Source organism: Platichthys flesus, chromosome 8 (genome assembly GCF_949316205.1).
Source record: "Platichthys flesus chromosome 8, fPlaFle2.1, whole genome shotgun sequence".
NCBI lineage: Eukaryota > Metazoa > Chordata > Actinopteri > Pleuronectiformes > Pleuronectidae > Platichthys > Platichthys flesus.
Window position 1 is genome coordinate 20046853 of NC_084952.1, and position 17750 is coordinate 20064602.

The window sequence follows — 17750 nt, forward strand, 5'->3', positions numbered from 1 at the left end:
GGAACTCTATCATACATATATCAATAGGCCACAAACAACAGAGCCAGCGCTAAATTGCCAAAGGGCCTGCTGAGATAAGATTGTATACTATAGTGGCCTACTATCGCTCAACAGTGTTGACATGGAGCATTTGAAAGCAGTAGGATGCTTGAAGATTTTGGGTTGATGCTCTTAAAAAGATAAGCTAGCCAGAGGGATGATGTTGAGAATAGTCAATTGTCAATGGGGAAATGAGGACGTTTGGGGGAAAGTATGAAAATCAGCATCTGTATTGTGAGTGGTAACCAGCTTGATAAATTGTCTACACATCATTTTGCAATGTGTTGGTCTACATCTGGACATGTGAGCCAGCAGCAGCACAGGGGCCAGCGCTGGCCCTCGGCCCGTGTGCTGACAACCATGGAGCTATGAAATGAGGTGAGACCTGCAGGTGATCTGTGTGTTTACACTGCAGCTAAAAGCTCCGCTGCAGTATTTCACACCACACACCGCCGCACACACACTCAGGTGAGCGTTGACTTTTTACCTAATTGGTTTTAGGTAAAGCTTTTTTCTTTGAGTATTTCTTCAGTTTGTTCTTAACAAACCGTCATGTGATTACTTCAACACTATAAACACTACAACTGATTTTCCTCCTTGGACCCCTCACCTGTTGTCCACCCCTGTTATTCTTTCCCTCCATCTCCTTACCTCCTTTTCCTCTCTTGTCTTTCTTTCACCCACTTACCCTCTCTCCGCAATCCTCCCTTCTTCCACTCCTCCCTCTCCCTTCCCTCTCTATGCAGTTTAAGTCTAAATCGGGGGATTTGGAGGGTGTTAAGAGCTGAGGTGTAAAACACCGACTGGTTCCCTGTAAGCTCCTAGAGGAGAAAATAATCCAACACAGTCTTTTTCTCAACAGCAGTTCTCCTCCCCCTTAATCACCCTATTAGCTGCCTCTTCCTCCTCCTCTCCTCTCCTCTCGCTTCCTCTTCTCTCCTTTGCTTTCCTCTCCTAAAAATAATTAAAGGATGACCACTGTGTTCTCTAAGCTGGGGTTTGAATGCCTCCAGTCTAATCATTTATCCTGCTGACCCAATAGCACTTGTCTCGTCAGTCGTCAGTCATGGTTGTTTGGGTTTGTAAGTGTCTGTTTCTTCCCATATTAATGTCCATTTAAATCAACTGCGATGGTGCCGGCTGCCTACAAAACTAACAATGACGATGCATTTGCTCTGATTGAGGGAGGCCTTTTGTTCAATCAACCAATCACGCTTCATGTTTATTGATACCGAGCCTTTTTTCCATAAATCTCAGGCTTTGTGCCGAGCATGCCGAGGTTCAACTCTCCTTCACACCTGTGATACCAAGAAACGATACACCAAACTGAAAAATGCAAAACAAGTGGCCTGGGGTGAGACCGAGGGAGCTATTTAACCGTCTATCTTCCATGTTATCTCACTGATGGACTCCCCAGTTCATTCTACCACAAAACTAAATAATGAACTGTTGCGCACAGAAAAAGAAGAGGAAAATATGCTTTCCCCTCTCTTTCCTCTCCGGTGATATCTCTCCTCCTTCTCCGTCTTTTCTCTCTCCCTGTCTCTGATGCACTCTTGCCCATCTCTCTCATCTTCTCATCTCCCTCCACTCACTTCCATCCTGCTCCCTCTCTCTCTTTTTTATATTCATAGGATTTTAAAATGTCTGTAATGGCCCTCCCTGGTAGATCAAAACACTACTCCCACTGTGTGTGTGTGTGTGTGTGTGTTTGTGAGCAGGTGTGAGCAGGTGTGAGTGTGTGTGAGTGTGTGTTTGTGAGAGTGTGTGCGAGTTTACATCTGTCTATGTGTCTGTTCATGTAAGCTTCTACCTTTGGGTAAAATGAGGACATTTTAGTGGGTCCTCACTTTCTGACACACCTTAGATGCTGTTTGGTTTGAGGTCATGGTTATGATTTGGTGTGGGTTGGGTTAAGTTATTTAGTTGTGATGGTTTAGGTAGGGGGCTAGGGAATGCATTATGTCAATAAGTGGCCTCATGAATATAGAAGTACAAATTTGTGAGGGGGCTGTCTATGATCGGCGTGTATGTGTTGTGTGTGTGTGTGTGTGTGTGTGTGTGTGTGTGTGTGTGTGTGTGTGTGTGTGTGTGTGTGTGTGTGTGTGTGTGGTCAGGCCTTTTAATAAAAAATGCCCCATTTGAGCTCTGCGTTGCCAGTTTGCTAATCAGAGCATAGCCACGAAATGCAAATCTCTCGCTCTCTCTATCCCTCTCTCTCAAACACACACACACACAGAGGGAGAAACAGAATGAGAGAGATAGGGGAGGAGAGAAAAACACATCCACGATGGTTCTGTATCAGAACCTAATGAATAACACTAAAGAGCCCACAGCACAGGTTCTCTGTGTATTGGTCTGTAATACCAACAGCAATAAAGATTTTTACAACCATATTTGTATGGGTAGCAGACATAAGCTGATATGGAATCGTCTGATATTTTATTAGCTGCTTGGATCAGTTTCTTACTGTTCAAAATAGAGTTGAAATATAATTTATTATATTTGATAAACTTTTATGTAATTACAAGGAAGTTGTATCACCTTTACAATCTGGGGAGTTAATATTATTAAAACAGAGCAGTGTGTCAGTTTTAATTAACAACATATTCAAGACAACATTATTGGTGATTTGAAAAGATTGAGGTATGATGCTTAAAAGATGACATCCCTCTTTAAAAATCTACTCAAACGTTGACTTCTGTAAGTAATCATGCAAAACCGCCCAATTACAACCAGGACAATATAAAAGCTTTACATAATGTTTTTAAAGAGACAGATATTGGGACTTCTAAAACGACTTTGTTTGGCATCATGTGTATACATGAAATAATAAAAGTTATCCAGGTCCAGCAGCTCTCACCAGATCAGCAGAGATGACATGGCGGGGTATCATGAACAATGGGCACGGGGAAATTAGGAATGTAGATTTACATTTTCCTCAAAGCCTAATTGTGTGTCGTAGCTGTGAGACAAACAGCATGAAACAATCTTCTCTGGCGGCAATTAAAAATATAAACGCTGCAGCAGATTCAGCTGCTCAACACGAGCTTCAGCCTGAGCTGTTTACCCATAATCAGGAAAATTAACAAGTAACTAAGTAGGTTTATTTTAAGTACTGTATGTTTTTTTTCAATCAGAAAATCCTTGTACTTCACTAAAATAATGTCACATATACATTTATTTCATTATATTTTAGAACTATATTTCAGCTGTATAATATTGGAAAAAATCCAGTGCCATACGTTTTCTCTCTTCACGAAATATAACCCAATAAAATCAAATTCACTGCATGTCAATAGGTTCTGATGATTTGATTAACACAAATTTTGTTGGAAATTTGCACCACTTAAATATAATTTCATAACATATGATTTTTTTTATGATCACATAGAATATCTAAATTGATGGCTTTTATCATGGCCTACATATTAATAACGCTCAAGTATTTGTAGAGGATTGTCTATAGAAACTATAGATATATGCAAATATAACCAAGTAGACATTACTCTTTCACATATGAGTGTGTGTCTTTAAACTATGTATATATAAATGTTCCCCTCCACTTTGACCTGCTATACCCTCAGTTTAATGATGCTTACATTGTCCTCTCCCTCATTTTCCCATCATCCAACTGGGAACTGCCATGATAATTATATATGGAAAGGAATTTTTTTATGAAGTTATATACAAAATGTTAATATTAAATATACATTTAAAATGTTCAAGTCAATAATAAGTAATTAATGTACAGGTACAAGTCTTTGAAAACAGCCATTCTGCAAACAGATAAATTGCTAATAGAATATTGAATATACTGTGTTATTTAAAACGATCTGAATACTTCTTTCACAAAGGCCCTTAATTATTATATATTCATTTAAATGTCACAGCCTCAGACTTTAAACTATGAGTTTGAGTCTTGACTGTGTCAGCCCATGACATCAGCTACATGCTGCCGCTCAGCAAGCCCCCAGATCACTTCAGCACATGATGAGGAAGCTGCTGTTAAAGTGCAGGGATTGAATGCTGCAACCCCCTGGCCAGCGTTCACTGGGAGCCACTGTGTGTCGAGTTATCGGCTCTGCCCCGATTTGAACCGCCGACCTCGGATTCACTGGCGCTCCGTGGCCAGAATCTTTTATTTATTTATTTTTTTTAAATAAAGCACTTTCATCTGCCTAGCCTTTTGAAGAAATGTCTGAATCCGGTGGTGTGAAAGGAAGATTTAGTTATTAGTGAGATGACACCACTCTGTGGAGAGATAAGACACAGTATCAACCTCTGATGGTGATCAGAGATCAATGCTGATCGCTGCAGCTATAATGTTAATCCTGAGGGTAAACAGCAAATCTGAAATCATATTATGTCTGCTATAAACAGCAACTCTAAAGCGCTAACTGCTCTGTGGCAAATGCAATCATAAAGTGTGTGTGTGTGTGTGTGTGTGTGTGGTTGTGTGTGTGTGTGCATGTGTGTGTGTGTGTGTGTGTGTGTGTTTGCATGTGCATGTACTCTCTTGGGGAAAAGCAATATGTGAAATGTAAAGAGAAATGTGGCCATGAACTTTTGACTCTGTCAGCACTTAGCACCGTTCTCGCTGATGCTGAAATGCTTTTCAGTCTCTTGCTGCTTGTACATTGTCACATAACATGACTTCACATCACAGCATTGTTATGAACTCATTCACAAGAGCTCGTTAACACCGAGCACACGCCATCGCCCTGATTATCTCGTAACGCAGCTGACAGGGATGATCTAAGTGTTAAAATATTGAGCTTTAAAACCCACAGAGACAAGCCCACGCTGCTGCCCTCTCTCCTCTGTGATCTGTCTTATCACAGGGCAGCTATTGCTGTGATGACACCCCAGAAGCCACTTGCTGACGGGAGACCGCCCCTATGCCATTTGGCTTTAAGTATATTTCTCCCCAAGCCCCCTCTTCTCTGTCTTACTGCAGCCACTCGGAGTAGTTTGATTCATCAGTCTGTATTCTTTGTTTCTAGAAGATGATTTTATGATCATTTTATTATCATCATAAAAGCTAAATCATTTCATCTCCCTCTCTCCGCAGAGGCAATTAGCTTTATGAAAATCAAATAAATGTAAGTGCTGAAAAGCTTTCACTGAGTCACAGAGAGGCTGCACACAGCGGCACTACTTTCTAGTAGCCACACAGACGCTGTGCCTCTAAATATATAGGTACTGTGGTAGTGAATGGCAGTGTTGTGTATGTGTATATATTCGTGTACGCCTTTTACGGTCGAGAGTTGACAGGCTGCCTTAGGGAGAGTGAGGTCTGATGGGTATTATGCAAATGAAGCCAGCTGTTTGCTGCATTGACAGACTCCTCATAATGTTCTTCTACTTCTGCTGGAAGTGTGAAAATATTTTATCCCAATTTCCCTCGTCACGTTCTCTGGCCTCGCCTTTATTTCCTGAGAGAAGGTTTTACTGGGGACTAATTTTAAACACACCCTTCTCCGCACATTGGTCCACTCTTACCCCTGTGTCTGCCTGACTATCCATCTGCACTGTAATGAATGTGCAAACAGGGAGAAGCTTCCTTAAGCATTTGTTGACTACAAGTATAAAGTAAATCATTCTGAGGCTGTGAATCCACAGCTCGCTGGGAAACAAACAAACAGTGAGCAGCGTTCCGTTGATATACCTCATGTTAATTTAGATATTTCACTGAGGCAGCCACTGCGACTGAATTTCAGTCAGTTAGTAAAAACATTTTTTCTCATTTATTTACTATGCTGCTTTTCTCTCAAGCATTTCCTTCCGCTCCTCACTTCAAATCAAAGAGGCTTCACTGGCACAGTCAAATATATTTACATTTATCTGCCTGTTATTTCCCATCCTTGTCTTCTGATGCTGTCTGATCCCAGTCCGTCATCCCTGTATGAACAGACCAACAGGACCACTTCACTGTGACTACAGTGATCATCACTCAGAGCTGTTTCCTTACAGGGCTTGGTACAGGGCTTCTCTCTTTTTCCATTGTGAGCCTATTAGTAAGTTCATATTATTTTAGGCCATTATTGCTTGATGTGTTCGGGAAGCACCAGGACTTAACATTTACACATTATCACCAGACAAATGTTGTTTGGGCTGATATTAGGCTTTCAGGCATATATGTTGCCCACCAGAATGTTTATTTTCTTACAAACATAAACCCTACTGGTAAAAATTCTGTATCAGCTGTAGTTCCCTTTCATCAAATAATAATGTTTTTGTCAAATACTAGTTATCAAAACTAAATGTGAAACTGGAGCAGAGCCCCATCACAGGGAAAAAGAGTCTAATCACGTGATGAGAGGAAACTTGGCAGAAGAGGATAATTTTGTCTCGATGGTAAAACAGTTTGGATGTTTTAAAGGTTCATCGACTCACAGGTCACTGTGTTTGAGAGAAAGAGCAAAATACTAAGTTAGACATAGTTTATAGGAGAGGCAGACCGCCACAGACTGGGTTTATTATTGGAAACACTGCACACACCTTCAAGTGCACCGCAAGATTTTAGACCGGAGTAAGCGTTCCACAGAAACTGAGTTTCTCTTGTTAATTGTTCAGTGTAATCAGTAACAACAATGTTTAAGGCTCAAGGGTTTTATTACCCAGTGAGAAAATGTCCACACTGTGGGATCCCTAACTAACAGGAGCTGTTGAATACACTGTGTAGACAGAGGTGATTCAGCCTCCATATCACAAATGCTAGATTTATATATTTAACTTGTCAGAACCAAACGTAGCTAGAATAAGGTTGTCATTTTTCCTAAATCTATCATTTTATTGAAGATATTTTTAAAAGAGAGACAACTTCCTTAAAATGAACCCTCCCCTAACTACATGAGGAAATCGTTATCTGTATTTTTAGTCAATTGTGTTGTGATGTGTAGTATTGCCAAATTAACCCAAATTAATCAAATTTTGTTTTGATAAAATGTATCAATAACAATAAATAATGTTGTATCCTGTCATACAAGTTCTGCATGTGGAAACTAAAAAATGTCTTTATGTGCATGTCAACATCCTGTCCAACTGTTCCTACATAACCTGCCCAGCAGCATGTTCCGGCTCAGTGATCTCCCATGGGAACGTGGCGTCTGACTTTTGCACCCCACGTTGTTTCCTCACATTCCCTCGATCAAGTTACTGTATTCCATAAAGGCAGAATCTTTTCATGCAAAAAGGCGTAAATGAAAGCTTTCTCTGAGAGCGGAATTGATTTGGCTGGTGCTGGCATCACGGTGATTACTGACTGGAGGTCTTAGTCTGCCCTGCTTCTTATTTACCGCTACATTAGTGGTGAGGCACTGTGTGCACTTCTACACCCGCCTGATGGAAACGCCGCAGTGGGCCGTCAAATCGCTGTGAAATTACATCAACTCCATACTTTGAACTACATGTAAATGAAACTTGTCACAGTGCTGTTGGAAATGTCACCTGTCACCTCCATGTTTACCTTCTTGCAACCTCGCTCTCGGCGTCTCACAAATACAATTGTATATCCACTTGACTTGAGTGTTGCTTACCTGAAGGGGACTGCAGTGGAAACTCAAAGTAATTGAATGTCACTAAAGGCGTAGAGACAGCCTGACCTCGTGAAGCAAGTGTTTTCATCAAGTTTAAATATTTTCTGTGTCCTCTCTTGCTAGTTTTTCCACTTTGAGAAAAAAATAAATAAAGTATCTACCTAAAAAGTGACAATAGCATATTTTAAGATCCTTTTGTGTTCATTGGGATTCTTTTAAGGGAATTTTTCTATGTTTTAATATTTAAAAAAAAATCTATACAATGGACTTTATGTTGATAGAAGAACCCACGTATTGAATCTGTACCAATCAATCAAACAACTCTTCTGAATAGTTTGCTCACTGCAATAAGCTCATTGCAATAATTGTCTCCTCAGCTCTTATCTGTTTAGCCTATCTTAGCTCATTGTTTTGATTTGACAGCTCACGACTTTACTGTCAAATCCGTGGCAATTCACTTATCATTCATTTTCAAACACATTCATCTTACAGAATGACAATATTCAGGTGTTGTGTTCACAGCTTGTCCCTCAAGGAACCGAAATAGTAGTTCATTCTGCCTTAGCGACCACCACAACCGGTTTTAAATCAGCTACTAACCAAAAGTGAAGGGGTCCTCTATGAACACAACTTGACAAAGTTTGAGCCGTCTTGGTTATTTTACAATTGAGATTTCTGTGTTTTTCTCCAGATTTCTCAGGACGGATATGAATTGGGTATCTGGATTAGGGACAGAAGTCACGTCGGATGTTTAGAAAAATTTGGAGTATTTTAATGTTGGTTCTTGTGCTGTTTGGTCACAAATTCTGAGTTTTTGACAGATAAACCCCAAATAAATTGATGTAGTCAAGAATATTTGATGTTATAAAGGTACAAACTAAAACCTACGTTTTTTAGTGCTTTAAGTGTAAGGTTGCGGTAGCTTGTAAACTTTATTTTTCAAGTGTTTTTTTACATGACTTTTAGATGGATGTATTTCACAGAGCAGGTATCGTTGTTGTCGTTGGCTTCATCGTTTGTACTTGTAATGAAAATAGAACAGTAAGAGCAAAACATCAGAATACTCCTGTTGGATCCATCTAAAGTACGATCATGTGTTACCTCAATTTGAGCTGCCGACAACAACTGCATTTATATATGTGTGTGTCTGTGTGTGTTTGCATGTATGTGCCTGTGTTTATGTGAGAGAGGCAGAGAAGTAGAGACAGAGAGAGAGATAAGACTATTGATATTTTCCTTACAGTTACAGTAGTCTTAAATCTACCCCTAGACACACACACACACACACACACACACACACACACAGACACACACAGGGGTTTAAAGGGGAGTAATCAATAACTCTATAATGCTAACAGAAAGCTTCCACAGCAGTTAGAGACTTATTGCACAGTCACACACACACCAAGGCCGGTAAGCACAACCACACACACACACACACACACACACACACACACACAAACAGAATCACTGATGGCTCAACAACAGACATGTGAGCCAAATATTGAGTATTTTATAACCATTCATGGCACCTGAACCAATCTGGAACCAGTAACAGAGAAAATCCATCATGTGGATTCACTCCACACAAATGACTTTTATTGGTTTTGCATTAAAGTGACGCATTAGGACCATCGCTGTTGCTACCTTGTGTTGCTAAACTCTCTCTAATCGAAGAGGGAAATGTGGACACGTTTTCTGGCATACAAAAACGAACTGCAGGATTCTGTATTTCTCTCATTTGCTGCTTGGTTCAATCCTCTGATTTGCTGCTATTTGCTGTTTAAGCTGCAGAACACATCCAATAACTCACCTAACCAGAACAAATACAGCGATGATAAGGTGCTGTAATCAGTCAGTCATTGTCTTTCTCTATCCCTCCTTCTTCTCTCCGCTGCTCCCAAATCTATTCCCAACCATCGGTCTCCCAGTCTGTATTGAGTTTACGTCTCCTTCCAAAAAAACTTTCACCAGAATAAATATGAGAGGAATGAAAACTAAAAAGTAAGCAGGCGATAATGGATTCTTTGGATATGTGGGTGAAACAAAGCGAAAGAAACCACTCGTGGCCACGAATGTTCTCGCCCTCCGTAAGAAAGTGCTGAAAGTAAAGTAAATTTTAATTCCTTCCCTCTCTCCCCCGTCTCCCTGGCTTTCTCCTTTTCAGTGCCATATGCTCAAAGCTCCATCTCAGGCTCATTTGGATAGCTACACACACACACACACATATACACACACACAAACCAGCTCTATCAAAGCACAGGAACAGCTGGCTTGCTCGATATGGATGACTACTCGCCTGTCAACTAGTTTCACATAGCGCAAGCACACACACACAGACACACAGACACACAGACACACACACACACACACACACACACACACACACACACACACACACACACACACACACACACACACACACACACACACACACACACACACACACACACACACATACATACAAACCCACACATCATCAAGCCTGGTGCTTCTTTCTGTTTTTAAAAAGAAAGTAAGTGAGAGATAGAGCGAGAGAGTGTGAGGGAGTTGAACGAGTGAGTCAGACAGAGTGATAGAGAGTTGTGTGGAGGAATAAAGTTACTGTCAGATTGATTTGACGTAACAATTACAGCAACGTGTGACTAATGACTGACTTTTACTTTTCAAAATAATGAGCAGTGTTCCTAAGAGGAGAGAGAGCTGTGGTTCTGAAAAATCCAAACATCACCAGTCACAGTGGCAACCTCCTCAACCAGTCTCACAGTCAACGTTCCTGGTTTATTGCATTTCTTGCTTTGTTTTTTCTTTTCTACGACATGATTTCTTATGGAAATCGATATTTGATAAAATTACAAAAATAATAAAATGTCTCTGAACGTTGTCTTTGTACCAAATTACATATTTCTATAATTGTGTTGTGACATCACTGTTGGTGTGGCTAAATGTGCATCGTATTGAAAGGTACCACAGATGGAGACTAGGGTTTGACAAAGCATGGTTTAAAGAGTTTATTGAATTGCATATTATGAATTTTATCAAATTCCCCTTTAATATTAGTAATATATGTTTGATATTTATTTATTTAGGGATTTTTTAATTTTTCCTTCTCCCTTGTTTAGTTTACATTACAACAAAATTTCTCAGGGAACAAATGATAGATATTGATAATAATAATGACTATCACAATAACACTAAAAAAACTTAGTGTGGTTTCATGAGGGGCATGTTAGGCCTCGGTGGGGATGGGAACTCCATTGAGTGCCACTCAGGTTTATACTTTTAGTAAAACGAAAAAAGAATGGGTTTTCAAAGTTACTGTTAGCTACCATGCTCACCATTGTGTTTAAATATTTTGAAAGTATTATTTCGCATAGTGATTTCGTGCTTAAGGGCTGATATGTTGCTTATCATAAAATTGAACTGTAAAATACGACAAATTAAAATTATTCAGAATTACTTTGAAAAAACTAACTTAATATGATTTGGTATTGAGTGGTAAATTATATTAAACCTATAACTGCTCATATAATAATAACCCCTAATATTTGGGTGAAATACTGATTAGAGAAAACTGCATTCATCACAACTATATGCATAGTGTTACTATATAACAATGGATGTTCTCTTACCTCCCCTGTGTGGCTCAGAGTCAGTTTTGGCAGTTTACTCTTCACATTTCCAGAGTTTCCTCCGTAAGCCTGACTGCTGTTAAATCCTTCCGTGGCCACTAGAGGGGGTTTAAGCTGGGGAGAGTCACTAGGCGCCTGATCCTGGCCGTCCATTGGTCGAACGTAGGCTGTGGGCTTCTGCTGAACTGCGACCGGCTTCCCTGATAGGCTACCAGGAGGGAAGGTGGGGGTAGTTAGTCCGGATGTGGGAGTGGTCAGACCAGGAGTGGGGGTCGTCACAACCGATGTGGAAGCCAGCGGGGACGAGGACATCGAGAAGTGAGAACCTGTTTCATTTTCAAACGGGGAGGATTTAAAATGTCCCCCGGCTTCTGTGTTAGTGGAAGACTTAAAGTGGCCACCGTCCATGGTGGAAGATCGAAAATTGCCACCATCTGTGAGAGAGAAGGGAAAGGGAAGAAAACCAAAAAGGGAAAAGTCAAAATTCAGCAATGCAACACCTGCTCAAGCAGAACATTGCTCTGCTCTGTGCTGTCAAAATCTAATGAAGGTTTGATGCCAGAAAAATCCCTCTCGCAGATGGATGGAGCCAATCACAAACATAACAAATTATTGGTTGCTGGGTGGTTTAGAAATCAACTGCGAGATGTGGTTATCATCATAAGCAGATGCTAATTTACAGAAATCCCTTCCAAAAGCTGTCAGTCTGTTTTGCCACAAATATCCAATTGTAATAAGTTACATTTCTGTTTAATAAACCACAATCTGATGTACTCACAACTTAATGGCACTCAATTCGGGAAATGCATTTATTTACATTCTCATTCAAACAAGAATGACACGAAAAGATACAAAACCTCTGTCATTGTCTGTTTGCCTAATATGATCGGCATCCCATTAGCTTAGTCAACACTCATTAAGACCATGATCATGAACAACTGAGAGGGAACAAATGTTCATGGCAGCTTAGTTTTCATTTTAAGGTGCCAACACTGCAAATCTCTGACTGTGAGAATCACATAATAAAAAACATCTTCTATGGATGACATAAAAGGGAATTCAAATCAGAGACTTCGAGAATAAAGAATAACACGATAGAAAAAGTTATAAAATCACAAGAAAAAAAGTTCTCAAAAATGTTCTGCTTAAATCACATTTTGTTCTGCTAATATTGTACTCTAAATATCTATTGCACAATTGCCTCAAGGAAGTATGAACCCTTTTTTGGTACCTGGTTTAAAGCACCAAATACATAAAAAATTTAAAACTAGCTCATTTTTAAATAATGTGACTACAAGACCAATGGCCTGTCCTAATTCACCCCATAGTCCTACTACTTGGCTCTACCCTTTTGTTTTGCTTGTGGCCGTGAAGGGGTAGTGTTGTCCCACTTTTCGATATGATGTAGGGGAAGTGGCCATCTAGAGCGTCAAACACCCCTTCAGGGTAGAAGGAAGTTCCTGAATGCTCTATGAACGGACGAAGCAAGTCAACATGGAGTCCACTGTGGCTTGGATTTGAGTGGAATACTCCCAGCTACAGTCACTTCATAGGGAATTGGGACAGGGTCTAAGAAAATGGGTAACCATTTTTTGGGAAAGTTGGAATAGGTGAATAACACATTGCACAACTGCAATGCTTTCATAAGGATGAAGACAGGAAGCAAAGGAAAAATGACACATAGATTGAGTCTTTCTTCTAAAGCCACTCTCATAATGAAAGCAAGAAAGGATATTTCCCAATTAGTCATTTGTCTCCACCTTTCAGAACTCACTGTGTAAAATTTACCTGGGAGAGGAAGGGCTTTGGCTGGGTGGGAAGAGTGCCTTCTCGAAGAAGATGAAGAGGATGAAGAAGACGATGAGGAAGAACAAGGGCTTGAATCCCCTTTTAGACCTAGTTCATCTTTTAGTGAGCTGAACAGTTCTTCATGTCTTTGCATTTGTTGTTCCTCTAATAAAGATATTTTTCCTCTGCCACCGGTGGATCCTGTAGCCTGACCCTGGCCACTCTGTCCTAACCCCAAAACAAGGCCTGCTCCTTGGGAGCTCTGTCCGTGGCCTCCCCTAGACCAGTCCATGGAGTTTCGGGACTTCTTTGAATTCTGATGTGGATTTGATGATGTGCTTGATGATGACGTGGTCGTAGCAGGAGGTTGCATGGAGGTTGAAGATGAAGAAGTTGCGTTCCCCATCCTTTTATCTCCACCAGCCTCTACTCCTCCTCCTCCACCACCTACTCCTCCTCTTAACGTTTCATTGAAAAGCTGAGAGTCCATGGTGGGTCTTTCTGTCGCTGAAGTGGTCGGGGTTTGCAGGTTGTTGTTCGTACTGCTGCCTTTGGGGATACCCACCAAGTGGCTCTGGTTGGAATGGCTGGTTAACAGGTCTTTCATTTCTTCGTAGGAGCCCAGCGTGTTCTGGACACGACTGGCCAATGCATCACCTTTATTAGTCTGAGAGAATAAAGGGGAGGACAAAAAGACAGAAGTGTTAGAAAGAGAACTGACTATTAATCAAGACTTCCATTTTACCATTTTTCCACACTGAATGAAAAGCCCTCTTTATTCATCCGGAGAGAAACTGTGAGAGACGGATAGGGTGACCACTGACCAGACATCAGGGCAAGATGATTAATTAAACACATGCCACCCTTAAGAGGGTCTGGTCCAGGCTGGAGCAGTAAAATTAATGGAGCAGGAATCATTATTAGCCTGACCCCAGATTCTCAAGCAATCACTGCTTGGAGGACAGTGAGGGCCTCACTGATGTATGGCGGCGGAACACCTTCCGCCTCTACTTAGTAATGCTGAAATGTTCCTCGGAATAGCTCACGAGTATCTCCTGTGTTAGTCGGTGACAGCTGCTTTAATGATGCAACTATATGATTTGATCATTTGGCATTTTTGAAAGGACAAGGTCAATCAGCAAGAGTTTCAGCCGTTCTACGTCTGGATCCAGATTCTTGTAAAAAGCCATGAAAGAAGAGGAAAAAAGTGAGTAAAAAGATTTTTATCCCATTATGTGACATTTCCTTTATACCCATGCAACAAACTGCATTGCACCTATTAGTCATGGGGAAGTGTGAATTATATAGCCTATAATTTAACTGTGACATTCCATGATGAATTATGAACAAACGATGAACACTGGAAAACCGAAGAAGCTCTCTTCCTTCATCTTCCTTCATCATTGATTTCCTACTCTGAAATGAAAATGTAAAATTAAAAAAGGGCTTTTAAATAAAAATCGTTTTGCACTCAGTTTGAAAAACAGGTATCAAACCAGAATATAATTCATAGAAAGAAAAAGGCTGGAAAATCTCTGTTTCAATAAGACATGAAACCCTTGAATATCATTATGCTACGACAATGACAGTTCAGTTGGCTTATTAACAGTGGTCTACCAACTAGGGATGGAAATAATTAATCGACAATCGATTAATTGATCATTAAGAATTTCGTCGAGGAAATAATTTTTTCATCGAGAAATTCACTAATTACACATTTGACCACGGGGGGCAGTGTTTGAAAAAAGGACATCGAGAAGGCTGCATTTGCGTCTGACCTCTGGGAATGTTAACATGCTCTTCCTTCTCAACACAAACCCGTAGGCTGGTGCTGAGGTTGTATGTGAGTTATTGGTTATTTTTATGAAGCTTTCTCGACTCGGTGCCTTGTTTGATAGTTTTGAGTTACATCTGGCAAAACCTGTCAGACCTAAGTATCACATAGATGTGGTTAAGTTGTTGTTTAACATGATGTTCTAAATTATTATTATTATATTATTATTTTGGAGAAAAAAAAACGAGTGTCAGTTGTGTTTTTTAGCACCGGTTTCTAGCTGTCGTCTCCGCTGCTTAAGATTACGGCAGCATATATTTTGTTCATCTTGTAATAAAGATCTCAATGAGGAAACCGCTTTGTTTTTTCACTTCATTTTAATATAGCCTATAAATAGTGAATTTTTTAACTTGAAAATATGAATGATTATTTGAAAATTCGTCATTAATTCTCCCGACGATCGATGAAGACTATTTAATCGAACTCCCATCCCTACTACCAACAATACCCAAGTTAATACCCAAATTCCTAAAATATCGCACCTCATCTTTTAAACTTGTCTGTAACTGAGGCAGCAGATCCTGTGGCTAAATGAATAATTAAAGCACTACGTCCGTTAGATCTACAACAGCACACATTAGACTCTACATTTGATAAAAGTTGATAATTGTTAGTTGTTAGCTTGAAATACCATAGAAAAGTTATCTCTACACAAACAGATGTGTATGTCTGGCACTGCAGACTGGTACTGATAAAAGCTGCAAACGGTAATTATATTGTTAGGTGGAAAGAATTACTGGTCACAAGAGTTGGAGAAGCGTGGCCTAGGGGATAGAGTGGGTGCTCTGCAACAAGAAGGTTGCTGGTTCGAATCCCACTCTTTCCCATCTGCATGCCTAAGTGTCCTTGGCAAGATACTGAACCCCTAAATGGCCCCTCATAAATGTCTAGTGTACTAAAAATGTAAGTCGCTTTGGACAAAAGCGTCAGCTAAATGACATGTAATGTAAAAGAGATATTCCAGTTTGTCTCAGTCTTTGGTTTGCTATAATCGGGAAAACAGAATTAGGGTCTTATGTTCTATTTAGAACTACAAATATTGTAGTTGAGCATGGGAACTGGATCTTTTGTGTGTCTGTTCAGAATGTCTTAAAAGTACACTGATCTTTATTCTATTTTTCTGTAGCGGATTGTTCAATAGATTCAACAGACTTTCTTGACCATAAAGGCAGAGTAGTTGACAGCAGGCAGTCTGCTAATGTGCTACTGTGAAGTGATAGTGTCAAATACAGCTTCATTAGGTTTAGAGGTTGAAACGTAAGGAGTGAGGAAGAACCTTGGTCTAATTTTCTAGACAGAGTGAAATTGCCTGTATTTGGAGAGGTTAATGAATTCATGAATAATGAATGTATGTTCATAGAGAGTAGGGGAGTTTTATGTAATAATGATGAATAATCCCAACACTGACTGTAGCAGAACTTGACACCAATCATGCAGATGTATGTGAGGCTGTCAGGGTGGACTACATTCAGTTCCACTGTAATCAGAGAGGGGGGGAAACATCCTGTTCACTTGTAGAATGAAATTGATCAGTGTATCCTTTATTCTTGAGTCGGATCTTGTGTCTGTTGGTCCATGTGAGTTTCTGTCAATCACTAAAACATACTCTAGTAACAGGTACAGATCTATGGAGATGTTGATTGATTGGTGAGGAGGGAATTCTGTCACTTGGTTTGGTTTCAATAAAAGTTACACAATCTTAGGGGCAACAATAAAGAGCTGTTCAGCTGATTTACCATTTTTTATCATCTTAGTTTAGCATAAATTAACATGCTAACATAATCAGCAATAAACACTAAATACAGCTGAGGCTGATGAGAATATCAGTTTTAGTTATTTTGCAATGACGTTTATAGAAAGATTGACAATGTGTCTCCACCTTCTCCAACTATCCAGAAATTAAGCTTTGGCTTTACTTTTAAGAAGCCGTCATGTCGTCCATCTTTATTTACAGTCTATTATGATTGGCCATAAATCAAAGTAATGGACACATTTAAATTTGGCCTAATGATGGCGCTCTAAGAAAAGTGAAGGGATTGATGAAGTGACAGAGTGATCCCTCCTGTACACACCATGAGTTTCTGAAACCAGATCAATCCATCAAACAGATAATAAACATTCAGTCTGAACAACGGTGTTGGATCGACCACCTATTAATGAGCAACTGTTTAACAACATGGATCCACATCCTAGAGCAGTATTAGTTTATATGTTTCTTATTTATTTGATAATCAACATAGTTGCTGAAAATCATAAATAGGCTTATTGTTTCAGCACAATAGCCCCCGTATCATTGGACTGGAATTCCTTATGGACCTTGTGTGACTTAAGGGATCTAAGTTCCCACATATACGTTACATTCAGCGCATTGGTGCAGGATATTGTCGAGTTCTGTTTCACTCAAATTTATGGACCAAATACCCAGGATTATCTAGTGGCTGAGACATAACTTCAGCTTTATCTCTCAAGCACAGTTTTTAACAACCGGTAAAATCGATAACTAGATGAGACTCCTAAATTTGCCACCTAATGTGCTCTTAGAACGGTTGCTAATAATTCCAACTGCAGCCTGCACACTTCCCCGCCTGGAGGAGGAAGAATATAAGCCTGGAGAGACAAATTTGATGAAACACGTAATTTGTGGTAGACTTTTTCTTGTCAAGGTGGAATTGCACAGGACTAAGAACACAGACTGACCATTATCTGCCATGATTACAAATCACAGGCTGACCTGGGTTTAAAGGACAAACCCTCATGGTTGTGAAACGTCAACTCTATGTGACTGAAAGCAGCATCCATCTTTTCTACCATGTGTGTCCTCACTTGACAGTATCCTTCAGTATGGCTGAAAACCACAAAATAACATAAAATTAAAAAGTGCAAAGAATCAAGACTTGTTTACAAAAGATTCATACA

General features: G+C 39.9%; 1 protein-coding gene across 1 annotated transcript in view; it reads right to left on the minus strand.

Annotated features, from left to right (window-relative positions):
* Positions 1-17750, minus strand: part of aff2 (AF4/FMR2 family, member 2) — a 145914-nt gene that overhangs the window by 82640 nt on the left and 45524 nt on the right. The window contains exons 3-4 of the mRNA XM_062393311.1: positions 13001-13667; positions 11213-11646 (exon numbers count right to left, since the gene is read on the minus strand). Coding sequence (XP_062249295.1) covers positions 11213-11646; positions 13001-13667 — 1101 coding nt within the window. The remainder of the gene's footprint in view (positions 1-11212; positions 11647-13000; positions 13668-17750) is intronic.